The 14,750-nt window shown below is 41.8% G+C and overlaps 1 protein-coding gene across 1 annotated transcript; it reads right to left on the bottom strand.

The window, feature by feature from the left end:
• Positions 1 to 4,433: 4,433 nt before the first annotated feature.
• On the bottom strand, positions 4,434 to 14,017 carry kcnj5 (potassium inwardly rectifying channel subfamily J member 5). The gene is given in 4 exon segments (XM_034548387.1): positions 4,434 to 4,822; positions 10,987 to 11,341; positions 11,344 to 11,865; positions 13,955 to 14,017. Coding segments are annotated over 4 exon segments (1,329 nt in total).
• Between the last annotated feature and the right edge of the window lie 733 nt (positions 14,018 to 14,750).

Below are 14,750 nucleotides of genomic sequence, written 5' to 3'. Positions count from 1 at the left end.
CGAGGCAGCGATACAGGCCGTGTGGGGAATGGCAGGAGACATTAATGACAGAAATGTGCAGAAATGAATGAACAGAGGCAGGCGTAGTGGCGATATTCTCGTGCTCTCGGCGTCGCCTGCCTGTGCGCTTCTCGGCAGGGGGAAGCTCAGCCAGCTTAATTTGAAAGCCACAGCCACTCTGGGGCCATAGAAATCCTCATCAAAGGCTGGCATCGTCCAAAACACATCAAAGGGGCAGACCTCTGTCTCCTGGCTTGGGAAAAGGCAATGGTTTTCTCCCACAGTGTCTGTGCAACTGTCTGCTCGCCGGGCGCGTTTCAAAAAACACCGGAAAAAAAAAAATTTTCTTTATCAAGCTCTTTTTTTTTTTTTTTTTTACAGAACCAAACAGCCTCGCGGATGAGTACAGCTCCTTCGTGGGGTATCGTCTCACCGACATTTCTGGACACGTTTGAACCCTAAATGAACTGCTTCACACCAGTTTAACTGACCCCGCTCCAAACCGAGCAGCAGAAACGAACAAACGTCACCTCCTTGTGATTGGTTGACTCGCAGCTGCGTGGAGCTGTGTTACATAAGGTTTTTTCGTAACATGTTCACTGCTGGATCCTGGAGGCTCGCGGGCTTTTTGTGCAGAGGACGAGTCCCGGGGAAAACCCTGCCCGGTGTTTACGAGGTGCAACGGAAGAGAGCTGCACGGGAAGACGAATGTGCAAAAGAGGTTTTCAGCTTATATGCACCTTACACACGGAGAGTTCAATTACAAGAAAAGAGAAAAGAAATAAATGACATAAAGCACACACATAAAGCCTTTCTGTTACCAGTGGGAGCTGTAAAGGAATGAAGACAGGGGGAACCTACATTAATGTATGTAAGAGGATTTTGAGGCTAATAAGATATAATTGCAGCCGGGAATCACAGTTGCTTAAGAAGGGACAATGGGGTTGGAAGCTGGATTTCTTCATCTTTAGATGTTACTCTGGATGGTGGGAAAAAGAAAATCACCAGGCTAGCCATAGAAAAATGTGGAAAAATACTGTAAAATAGCCCATTCCCTGTTGCATGTGTCTCTGTGTGTGTTTGTGTTCCCTCTGTGTGGGAGTTGTTTGAGCAGTGACCAAGGATAGAGCAGAAAATGGAAAGAGGCAAACAGTCGTTTGTTGCACCAGAGTAAAATTCCTCCAACTTGCCTTTCTTTATTTTTTTTTCCCACTGTGACTATTGTGCAGGATGTTTTATTCTGACTACATAATTGTTAATGGCCTATGTGCTTCCTTTTTTTTGTCTGAAGCATGCATCATTTAATGAAGAAGGGACGAATATTAGCCAACCATGAAAAGAGAAAGAATAATAGTCACTCGGTCGGTGTGGAGCCATTCATCCGCTTTAGCAATTTAATCTTTTTTTTTTCTCCTTTCATAACTTCTTCATTGTGAAAAGGTCCACGTCGAACTTGGCGAGAGAATTCATGGATAATTTTGGCTTTTGGTTTTGATGACCCCCCCCGTCACTCACTCCCAGGCTCAGCCACATGCACCTGCTTTTTCGGGTTACCTATTTCAATGCACCATTCAATGGCGCATTATATTCATCATCGTACATTATTCAGATTTGAATCATCGGACTGTCAAGCTTGCTGATGATCCAGACCTCGGATGTAATAGTTCGGACAAGAATAGCCTTAACAGCACATTGCAGTGATTCAGTGAATGTCTTATGACACACTGGACACCAAATGTAACATCATGTTTCATTTTTATGACTGGTTTATACTCCGTAGACGCTAAATAAATATGATTACCCCGCTGACTTCTGCAGCGTTTTCTCTGTCACTAGTTATTAGCTGGGCCGACCTTCTTAACCAGTCTGCTGGCTGTTTTCTGTGATTGTGTCTTCCCGTGTGTGTGCGTGTGTGTGTGTGTGTAATTGCAGTCTTCCAACAACACAAAGCTGACTCAGGTATGCTGTTAAGGTCAGGAGGAGTCCAGCGGCCGCAATCATCCAGTCCATGAGAAACCGTTGGTTCTATTGGTTCTATTTACAGGCTCAGACAACAATTTACAACAGAGTGGGTTGAGGATGCCATCGAGATACATCCACAGTTTAATTAATTCATTAACATTTAGACACTGAAAAGGGGTGCGACAAAGTTCTCGATGTTATCCGTTATATTTGATCTCTCGAGCACGCATGAAGCAGATTACGCCTCGAGATTCAGAACAAGACAAAGATTGTTTTGTAGGCGATAATTAAAGGTCGCTTAAGTCTCCCTTTTATGATTTGATACGCGGCTAATCCAGTTTGCAGCTTGTGCGTCAGACACAGTTCGTTTTACCCAGAGCCATAAATCTGTCTATTTTTTTTTTGTCACAGTACAGCTGATACAGTGCAGCGTCACACGTGGTGAATGAACCTCTCCGATTCCTCAGTTGCAAAGTTATGTGCAAAAATAATTACACACTCACACACACACACTCTCATGCAATCGCTCATGCATGCACACATTATCTAATAGGAACATGTTGTTCTTTCGACCATATTATGTTTATTCCCATGAGAACACGCAGAGAGAACAGATGACATTCCAGCAACGAAAGGTGATCTCTCGCGAATGGCAAAACGTATTGTTGAGAATGGAATACATAGTAAGATGCTGAAATGTCACAGTGGAAATAAATACATTGATTTGACAAGCATCTGTAAAAAAACAACAACAAAAAAACAATAAACAGAATAACATAGAATTAGGGAGTAGGAGATTTTAAAGTATCAGGAATTTATCTTTTTCGACAAATGATATTACAATAGTAATACATTATCTGATAACATATTGTATAAATCTCATAATTTGCATGCCTAGAAAATACCCTGTGTTTCTTACTGGAGGAAACTTACTCAGCAATGGGACGCGTAGGGGGGTTTGATTCATGCATGCAAGCTCTGACACGTGTCCTTTCGAAGAAAGGTTTAAAAACTACTTTACGCGATGTCCCTCACGGGACAAGTGTCGGCTTCCAAAACAGTCGCCACAATGGTGGTTACCAAGAGTGTGTGACTTCAAATCATAAGGTTGAACACTACAGATGAAGTTCAGAGGAAATCATGACTAGGAAGGCGCTGATGTTGCAGGTGATGAGCTGGCCAGCTACTACACTTGTGAGATTAGACAGAAAACCTGCTTCTATCCTCAGTTGACTCAACTTGTATATTGCTGAACAAAAAACATCAGGGGTTGGATATCTTTTTAAATATTTAAAATCCCCCAAAAAAACAAAAACCAACACAGGATACGATAAACGTTTCAATTCGCCTTGTGGAGCGTTTTTGAAATATTCACGTGTAGAGAAATCAAGAACATATATATATATTTTTTCAACTGAATAATTCAGAATACATATTTGAACCTACATTTTGAAAAGCCACTTTTAAGTCGGACTGACATGCATCAGCCAGCGGGTTGCTCGTGGGGCGGTCAGGTCAGTGGGTGTGTCGCCTCGCGGGGAAATTGTGCTTTATGTCCCAAGAAAAGGGGGCTTGGAATTACTGTTTTAGTTGTTTAACCAGTCAAAGGGTTTTAGCATAGTCAGCTTTTTACCAGAACTTGCCTTGTTCTGATTGTTAATTTCAGAACCCTGACAATGAGTATGAAATGAGGTACTACCTGGTTTCTTTTGGGTCAATGCTCCCAGTATGTTGGAGAGACTATCAGACACACGATGAGGGTTTTTACGACAGTACAGCCATGAATGAAGTGGTAACCAGTCAAATAAATGTGGATCATGGTCGCTGACATTGCTTTTTACAGAACACATTTCCATTGTTTTCTCTTGCCTTTTTTTTTTCTTTTACGAACTAGAAGTCTGAGGTTGAATTGGGGTTTCTGACACTGCCGGAAAAAAAGGAAATGTTAATCTCCCCAAATGAAAAGAAAAAAACCCCAACAAATAAAAGTAAATAACAACCGTTATCACTCAGAAGCTGCTGTTTAGACACGTTAGCTGTGTTATGAGAGTGATTCTGTTCAAATGAAGCTGAATCAACACACTCTTAAATGAGAGTACTGGGGTATCCATAATAAGCCCATGGCTACCACTTTGAGATCAAGTTTACATTATACAACTTACAGCTGTTACAGCAGTAAGTGGTCGTTTCGATTATAAAAAGACAGTCCGACCACCAACCTTTTTAGTGTAGATATAGATACTGTACGTGTGTCAGTGTATGCGTACTTACGTGTCTACAAAACCAATCTATACTATAGATTGACACTCTAGTAGAGGAGTATTGCATGAGTCGGGGGCTGGAGACGGATGTCTTGTATCTCCGAGCGTTGCAATGGAACAAGCTGGCCGTTGACTAAATGAAGCATTATATTGTCCTGTCCTCATGTCCAGTCTCTCCTGGGTTTTTTTATGATGTGGCCGCCAATCACATCAGTCAGGCAGTCCATCAGCAAGGGGCGGATCCTCCAGAGCAGCAGCTGAGCCATTGGTCTCTCCTCTGTCACCCCCTGAATCTCTCTCCTCCTTGTCTTCGTCTGGGCTGAGTGGGTCCCGTTCGGACAGGCGGTTCAGGGCGTCAAAAGTACTGTGCGTTTTGGGGTCGGGGCTGAGGAGCGAAAGCTGAGGCAATAGCGGCCCGTCCCGAAGCTTCGCAGCTAGCTCCTTGGCGCTGCAGGTGGGCGTGTTGGTCTCGTAGATGTCGTGGAAGTTGTTGTAGTCGACCTCGTAGAAGCCCTTCTCCAGGGAGAGGACCGGTGTGAAGCGGTAGCCCCAAAGCACCTCCGTGTCCAGGTAGGAACTCCGTGCCTGACATGTCATCCCTGTCACAGGTATGAATAGGGTGTATGCGTCCACATGCACACAATCAGGTCAACAAACAAACAAACAAACAAACAAACAAGCAAACACACACAGATGGAAAGAGGTGTAGGGAGAAAAAGAGAGAGAAAGAGTCTGCAAATTATTAACTGTAAAAACTGTGAAAGGGACAACACCTGCCCAGTGTTTCCATCATGGTTGTGAATGCCATAACGTGTGAGACGCCACACATCTAATAGTAGAAAGTATGAGCTGTTTGGTTCATAAATTACATGTCAAATTCTCACACGGTAAAAAAAAAAAGTGTTAATATTATTTTCACATTTGTAACCCAGTAATTGAAAGAGTTAAAATAATCTAACTTCCTTTACTTGTTGAGTAACTGTGTTGGTAGTGTCAGATATGAAAGCCAAGACATTGGATATTTCTATTTTTGGAAACACGTTGGTTTGCAACATTGATGATGTCCGTGTGTCATTAAGTATTAGTAGTCCTTTACAGTGAGGCAGCATGCAGACTATCTGGAAACTGAAAGGGATCCACCTTAACAGAACCCAGTCGTTATTACTGTTATTAATTACATCTGTGTTTTTATGCAGCAAGAAAAGCTAAGCTGCAGAAAGTTAGCCATGCAGCTAACGGCTTATTGTAAATGAATACTGCATATGAATTACAAAACACACAATAAATCAGGGACGCAATAGCCCAGTGTTACTGTAAAGTATGAATAATATTTAGTGGTAACAATATGTACCCTCATTAGAGGTAAGCAAGCTAACCACTATAATCTCTCTTGTGGATTCAACATTAGCATAAATAAAATACATATTTGAGAATTTGCACACTGCTACTTAAGGCTAAAACAAATACACACCTGCATTGTGAAGAAAGGAGACCGGTAGGGAAGTTTAGCATTTATTAAATATTTTTTCTCAAATCATTTTCTAATTCGAATTACAATCTTTTCGTAATGAAAAACTGACAAATATTATATTATTCAAATTGGAAACTATTTTTAACCGAATCCTTACAGAATTACATTTTATTTAGGCCTTTTCAGATATCATTGTTTTTCTGATTTGTTTCCAAACTTCATTTAAACTTTGAAATGCTCATTAAGAAGACTTATGCTTGTTATTTTACATTCTCCTGTTTGACTTATTGGACAAATAGTTGCAACGCATTTTGACAGTCACCCTTTTAGCCTACACGGGTGGAGAAGGACATATTTTTGGGTGGAGTATCACTTTAAACTGGAAACAACTGTCTCCCCATAGATGCTTTGCTCACCCAGCTGTTGAGTTACATCATGTTCTGTCTATCTCTAAATGCATAACATCACCAAAAACATCAAGCGTGTGCTCTAAAATAGATGTCGATGCCAAATTGATATGTTGTCTAATGACACGGTGGAAGGCGAGTCGTTTGCACCTTTTCATCAGCATTCCCTCTGGATATCAGTGTCCTAGTTTCCATATTTAACTTGTGAAATGTTTGTTATTCCTGCGACTGGATCATCAAAGACGATAACATGTCTTTCAGTCACTATGAGAAGGATTTTCTACAGTGTTTGTTAAGGTTGATGGAATATTGTTTGATGTGTTGGTTTTACATTTTTTTAGTTTAGCTAACGCTCGGGAGACCAAACACATAACGTGTGAAGATCTATTAGTATCTTGTCATATTATCAATTCATTTCATTAAGGTTGTGTCATAATTCACGAGGCCAGGTGCTTTTGACTTCATACAATATGTCATATAACCAGGATGGCTGAGACTCTTTACAGCTACTACATTATTTTGCTGATGCATTGGTAACAACGTATAGATAGTAGTCACTTCCTGACTTAGATCATTCACAAATTCACAAACAAAAAAATAAAATAAAATGTGCCACTTCACCCATAAAGCGATTCGAATACTACAGACTATCCGAATTTGAAGACACACTTTCCACTTTTCAATACCAACAGAAGCAAAGTATGTATGGTAATAGCTTTCTGCTCCAAAGGAGTGAATTGGCTCTTCCCTCTTGCATCTTTTCATTTGAAACGATACCAGTTTTTATGTTGAAAAAATGTTGGTTTGAAAAAGTGAGCTGCAGGGTGCACTGTGCGTAGGAGACACTTGTGCTGTGATGTGTTCATGTGCTTCAAAAACTGAGCAGCAGCCATTTAAAATGAAGTAGCTTTTTGTATTGTGAAAACTGTATCGGCACAGCGGTTCCACAACCTTTTCTACAGGGCTCCTCTTTTGTGGACATAAACAGGATATAAAGCATGCAAGAGCACATGGTCGTGTATATATATAAACAATGTGTGAGTGACGAAGAGGAAACAACAAAGCCACTGCTTGTATTTAATAACTCCATAAAGGTGGAGTCAGTTTTGGGGGTTTTGGTGTTAAACTGACTTACTGGCACCAAAATGGAAAATGGAGCTCGTTCATGTAAGTCACACCTTTGCTGTCATTGCAGGTGTAACTGCTGCTGCCTCCCATGTAGCACTTCATACAGGCTTATGACGTTCCACCAGCATCCACCTGGGAGAAAGGCTTTATGGCCACTCCCCATTCAAGGTCAGAGTCTATGTGTCAAATATAATTTATGACAAATTTTGTTTTCGAAATATATCTAGCCTGTAACATGTAACCATTCGATTGTAAGAGTTGTGGTTTAGAAAAGCTTATGGTTTGTAATATGACAAAGTTGTGCTTTTGCTCTTCAAAATATGAAGAAAGAAAACGATTAAATCTGTTGTTGCACGCTCAATTAGTAAATTATGAAACTTTAAACAAACCTTTGCCAAGCGTGTCTAAATTGGAGAGGTTATTATCACACACATGTGGCTCTCTAACTGGATAACATTGACTGGGCCTGGTTTTAATCTCTTTGCATCAATGACAGTTTGTTCTTATTTAAATGAAAATATATTGGTAACAGATCATTAGCAGTTGGAGTGTGTCTGTATATTTTCATATTAACATTTTGGCATAAACCAGGCATTATTTAACAGAAACATAATTTACAAGACAAAGCAGCCATGAATCTTCAGAGTTGCTGATATTAAAACTTAATTTCTTATGATAGCCTATTCAGAGCCACTGGGCACCAAACTGCATGAATTAAAGCTTTCCATTATCTGCCGTTCTTGTTTTTAAGAGTAAATTAAATCAGTGTCAAATTAAAAATAGGTTTTGCTTTCCGTAAAAGATTTAATTGGCATGTAACTTTTAAAATCACATGCACCAACACTTTTTTTTTATTACCTGCACCCAAATATTTTTTTAACTGCAACATTTTGGTGTATTTGTCGTTTGTTCTCTGCACTTCTGCCGCAGCCGAATACAACCAAAATAAGTCCAATTATGACCGCGTAAACATTTTGTTTACACCGTTAATTAATTTGTATACATTTTATTTTTGACATGGTCAAATTCAGGGTCATTCTGATTCTAATGTAAATTTCGCTAACTTTTCCTTTAATTGATGTTCTGCGTGTGAACTGCTTGACAGGAGTACTAACAATCGCCATGTTCGTTGTTTACGTTCATAATGACAATTTTGAGGGAGTGGCTTTGGAGGAAGGCTCTAAGTTATCATTTTTCCACTTCTGTTCCCTCCTATCGAAGTGACTGTTTGTTTTTTAATAGGTTTGTTTTTCAAGGACACCATCGCCGCATCCTGTACATTGGCGATTGTGATTGGTTTAAAGCAATACAAGTGAGAGAAGTTAGCACAAAGTTAGGTTCCTTTTGAAAATGAGATTTGATAGCATTGCTTTTTGTATTTTGCTCTGCGAAATTAAATATATTGTAGATTGTCTCTATTTATGTATTTTTCATCGGAGCAGTTAAGCTGTGCTATCGAGTCGGATGGCAGAATGTTCTTTAGCAAGTCATCATTTAGTTTGACTTTTTATTCCAAAATGCTGTGGGAGTGCCAGGGACACAAATGCTGTGAGTGATTTCCAGAGCCTGACTCACAATTATGCTTAAAACCACAGATGTGTCTCTGCGGAGAAAACAAGCGGTGGCCGGCCATTAAAGAGAAAATGATGCCAACTCACCACCCACTCATCTGTCACTTCCAAACTCGGTGACAGCATCCACCTCGTGATTTGGCAAATCTTTTTTATTTATTTTTTTTTATAGTGAGATTTTACTCCGGGGTGTATAGAGCAATTGATGGACATCATCAGATGGAGATTTGAATCTTTCTGCATTTCATTGAGTTTATGATACACTTGCTTGCTTCATATAAGCCATAAAAAAATCCTTCAACTTAAAAAAATGTATAGTAAATTATTGTTTATACTGGATCTCTCCCTTGGCGTTACTCCTGGAGATTTAAGAATAATACTATTCTTTTAATATTCTTTTCCGGTTCACACATACATTGATACACAGCTACATTGACAGTAGATTCATCACTTATAAAGTAAGATCTGGGGGTGCTAACTCATGCATTTGAATGTGTGTAACCAGAAGGCCTTTATATCAAAATCAAAAAGATAATTATTATTAAAAAAAAGTACTTATTACAGGCTTTAATCAAACCCACCTTAAAGTTTGAAGGTTTTTTGTTAATACCATCCTGACTTCACCATGTGAGACAAGTGCAATCTATTATATATGTACTTGTTAAAGCCAAAGACAAAATGAGAACACTTATGATAGCAAAAACCATGAAAAGGGTTAAGAAACACTGACCATCGAGCTATCCTACAATATCTCGGCTTATGCCCTGTGACCTGTTTACCAAGTTTCATTAAGGTTACCAGGGGAAAGAAGTAAGTGGGGGAGGGCGACTAGATGGTCAGATTGGTGCCTAGCGGTCAAGGGCGATGATAACACAGCCCCCCCCCCCCCCCCCCCCCCCCCCCCCCCCCCCCCCCCCCCCCCCCCCCCCCCCCCCACCCCCCCCCCCCCCCCCCCCCCCCCCCCCCCCCCCCCCCCCCCCCCCCCCTCCCCCAACTCGCATGACGCCGTGTTCTCTGCCGGTCAAGCGAAAGGTGATCTAATGCCTGAGTCAAGTATCCAGCAGCGTGAGCAGGAAGCATGATGACTACTGGTGGACTGGTGGAGGAATAAAAAAAAAAAAAATGAAATAGAGCAGAAATGTTCAGATGCATGCAAAGCCGTGCCCGATCGCATTAGGGAGCTCAGTGGTTTGTACGTCGGAACGCTTTTAAAAAAAAGACATTCGTGTACGCAAGACAAAAATGCTCCTAATCAACTAGTGTGTCTCATTTACTGATGCGTGGTCCCTCGATAATAAACAAAGTAAATTAGTAACATGTATAATGCATTGTATTTAAAATGGGTCGATTGTAATTAGTCTTTAAAAAAAAGATTAGGCGTATAAACAATACTTGATTTAGCTAATACGCCACAGAAAGAGATTAGAACAGCATATTAATTAAAAGCGAGCTATGTGGTCCATCATGCTGTAAAAACACTGGCTTTGAATATCGTTGCTTTTTGTGTCTTTGTAAAACAATCATCTTGAGGATGCTTCATTTTTCTCTTGTGCCCTTGAACACTTCCGGAAACACGGCGTCATGTCTGCCTCCTTAAGGTAACCGGCCTGGAGCACTTTTCAGGGCTGCTGGGCCTTTACCCAAAACAAGGACAAACAGTGTGGGTAGCTACACTTTACTCCTTTTGAAATACACAATATCAAATACATAACCTTGAAGTAGCAACAGTGGAAATGCTGTGTGTAGTGAGTACAGAGAGATATTTGCAACGCACTTGTGTGTGATCAGCCGGTGATGTACGGTGATGAAAACAACCTGCATTTCAAGGCAACTATTGCAAAACTTATGTTGAAATAATAAGATCTCCATTAAAACGTACTAACTTCAAGTGAGATGATTCATTAATATTATTTATGTCACACTTAGAGAGGTTATTATCTTTGTCTTTCCGCCCATTGCCATTTTGTCTTTTGCAATCTGCAGCACTTACACGTACTTGCTCCTGTCCCTCCTCTCGGTAAAGCAATTTATCTTTCCATGTGAACCTCTTCTCTCTTTCCATCCATTTATCCAACTCCCAATCCCTCCCACTCAGTGCACTTCCTGCATCCCACATTTCATACATCTCACTATCAATCTCCCCATCATCCATGTGTCCTCCTATCCCCCCCCCCACTGCTTCATACCTGTGGCCTCGACCATGCCCTCAAGGATAACGACAATCTCGAACTCCTCCTTCTCCATTTGCTTCAGTGTCATCTCCCAGAATGGGCTCCTCTCGTTGATCTCGTGCGAGATGATCAGGGGCGAAACCAGGAAAAGCCGGTCGTCTCCCGTGTCGAAGCCGATGTTGATGTCGGTCTGGTTGAGCGGGATGAACTCCCCCTCCTTGGTCTGCTGCGAGCGAATCAGCTTCGCTCGGATCGAAGCCTCCACGATGTGAGAGTTCCTCAGATCTCCCACCCGAAACATCAGGCACATCTTGTTGTCTCGCACCGATATGACAGCCTTCTGCGAGAACATGAGGGTCTCCGGCGCGGTTCTTTGGCTCGTGAGATCTTGACAAACATGCAGCCCACCATCATGGCGTTAACAATGGAACCCAAGATGGCCTGCCACCAGAAGCCAGAATGATACCCCTCGGGGCATTTTTCTGTGATCACACGATAACCGTACCCAATGGTGGTCTCTGTTTCAATGGAGAAGAGGAAGGCCGAGACAAAACTGTTGAGGTTCTCCACACAGGGGGTCCAGCCCTCCTCATCAGCATGCACCAGATCCCCACGGATGAGCGCTATCAGCCACCACAGAAAGCCAAAGAAAAGCCAGTTGACTATATAGACCAAGGTGAAAATGAAGAGACTAAGACGCCAGCGTAGGTCCACCAGCGTAGTGAACAAGTCACTGAGGTATCGGTAGGTCTCTTGCACGTTTCCATGGTGAACGTTGCACTTGCCGTCCTTCTGAACGTAGCGTTGACGCGGCTTCTTTGCCGGGTCAGAAATCAGGTGAGTTCGCTCAGTCGAGATCTGAGCCTCCCGCAAGTGTTTAGGGAGCTTCTTCACCTAGAGGAAAGATAGAGAGAGAGAGAGAGAGAGAGAGACAATTGGAAGGAGGAGAGTGAAAGGGAAGAGAGAACAGTCACAATTTGAGTTTTTCTTCACATGGGTGTACTTTATTGAATGCGCTTTTCTTCAGATTTCTTTCATTAATATTTTTCTCGGAAAGCTATATTGACTTTGTACGGAGGTGTTAACCTTTCTAATGAGATTTTCTCTTTCAGCCTTTGCACAACCACACTGCTCTGCGCTTCTGGCATGGAGGAAAATAGAATTACCGACCGCTATAAAGTCACTGCGCTACTCTACAATGGACATTGAAGGTGTCGGTGTAGCACACATATCGAGGTGAGAAAGAGAGAGTAAGGGACACAACAAGAACAACAAGGACACCCAGGTCTTTGTCTATGTTGGCCCAGCTCCAGCGAGGCGATCTGGCTCCACAGCTGTTGCCCTGCCTTCCTCCCCTGTCCCTTGTGTTCCCTCCCCTCGCACCCATGGGACATTGGCAGGCTTAGATAGGAATAGATCCTCCATCCTCCCCCAATAGACCCTTATGGCATCCTCAAAAAGATTGGCATATGCCTTGGCACACACATTGTGCTTATCTAGAAACGGGCTTTCATGCACATAGATGTAGGATCCATCAACATCCGCAGGATTCTAATATTGTCTGTTTAGAACATTTAGGGTGACCGATAAAGAAAGTCTTTCACGCATCCTGGCATTGTAGTCGTGCAGGGGGGGCAGTTGCTTTGTCCTTCTTTTTGGAGACCTGCATCCAGACCGACAGGGTGACACACACATGCAAGGGGGACAACGTTTAAAACACACCAAGGACATTTGGCAGCACGTTGACACTTTCCAATCTGAGTTGATAATTGAAATGCATTGTGTCGAGGCAAGAAAACAGCTCCCGTGCCCTCTGAATCCCTGACACCTGGGGTTCCATCTCTCTCTAGAGTCATGCTCACATCACCAGACAAGCCACGTCCTATTGTGGTTACAGTGACTGCTCTTCTGCTCAATCACATAGACGGTCACTATCCCGGTTCAGCTGGGGAAGGACATCTGAGGCACTACAAATACCCTTTGGTGCATTTGATCGCGGGGGCCTTGACAATAAAGTCTGCCAGACAGCTTTATTCAGGACGGTTTCTTGTCGATGTCAGGTGCTGTTTTTACTGCTGTCCTGTGCACCTGGTCAGGCATGCATGTGCAGTATTGAGTTTTCAGAATCGATCTGAAGGGATCCTCTGTTTAAGGAACATTTTGACGAAGAAGAATTGAAAAGACAACGCTCATGACCGGCATCGCAATTAGCAGCTTGATGACAAGGCATTCGCTCGATGTCAATGTGCTCCCTTTATCTCCACTATGCTCAGGGATATGGATCAATTATAGATTCAGTATACAGTCAGTCCACCATTTCTTAGAGTGACACTTTTTACCAACAACATCAGTTAATGTACACAGTTGTTATCTTTTTAAATAGTCGTTAATCCCCTACTACGGACAGCTAAAATAGGCCCATTAATTTCCACACGTTTGGGGGTTTGATTAATTTAGTGATGGATGAAGCTGTCACTAGGAATGCCACCTAATTTTGGCCTTTGTAGTCAATACGGTCTGTGAGGGTGATGGTCGATAAACAAATTCATTAGTTTTCTTTTCGTGGCAGGAGTAAATGGTGGATGTTTTCTTTCTTTGAGCCTTCGTGGCTGCCGCTTTGGTTAGGACAGCATAAGCTCCAATCAGCTGGGGAATCAGGACAGAAAACCAGTGCAACCCCACCATCCATTATGGGAGTGAGGAGGGTGTCTCTTCTTTATTTCCCTCTCTCCACTTGCCAAGCCAACTGAGCATGAACTAAAGTAGCAGGTTGTGCTTACTCTTTATGGAACTTGATCCATAATCTGCACTGTTTATTTAATCTATAAAGTATACAACATATATAGTAAATCAAACTGCTTTTTTAATCCTCTTTATTCCCATTATTCTAGGGACACAATCAGTCTGGTTTCCTTTTCTCCCCGCTGTGGTGAAATCGGAGTGATCGGTACCGTGTTTGACCAGCAGGGATGTGAATCTTTACCTGTGCAGGTGTGACTCCTATCTCCATGTTGTGGTCCATGAGGATTCGAGAATCTCCTGCCATCCCTCAGCTGAAGCTCAACACCTGTAAGAGAATAAGGGAGTAGTCTATTGAATTTAGGCTTTCTGCCAAATTGACCATTCATTCTAATATACCAATACAACCGAAGGTAAAGATTAAAACTGCCAGTGTCCTCAGAGCAGAGCATGTTTCCAAGCTTGATCCATTAGGCCTTTCAACCTCGAACGATCTGAATTCCACTTCCTCTTTGAAAAATAAATATATTACGCCTCACTAACAATGTTGTGTTGATGTATAGTGCAACTCCCTCAGGTTTATTATTATCTACCTGTCATTAAAAATGCTTCAATTTGTCAATATGTCAATATTTGCCATGCCGGTGTGATTAGAGATCCACAGAAAAATCCACCGAGGGCAGTTTGAACTATGAGCTTTAATGTCAAATGTCAATCTTTAATAGAATAAGATATTTACATTTTTATTGGACATATATCTTGTCTAAAATAGCATATGTGAAGGTTTGTGGGTGGAAGCTCTTCAGAATTCACAAGCCTCTAATCAGTGAAAATGTGCACAGTGCAAAAAAATATGAACACAGTGAATTATAATTCATATGCAAGACAATTAAATCTGAAGATTTTTGATTGCTGGGGCTACAGCCCCAGCTCTCTCACAGCCGTAATATGGAGGTCTGTGTTGATGGTATTACTTTCAAAGACACTATCACCACTAAATTACAATTTTTTAGGCCACTAGAAGCATGATGGCTCAAGGA

This window comes from Cyclopterus lumpus, chromosome 13 (genome assembly GCF_009769545.1).
Source record: "Cyclopterus lumpus isolate fCycLum1 chromosome 13, fCycLum1.pri, whole genome shotgun sequence".
In the NCBI taxonomy this organism is placed as follows: domain Eukaryota; kingdom Metazoa; phylum Chordata; class Actinopteri; order Perciformes; family Cyclopteridae; genus Cyclopterus; species Cyclopterus lumpus.
The sequence above is the reverse complement of the archived record's forward strand: the minus strand, read 5'-3'. Positions and strand labels throughout refer to the sequence as shown.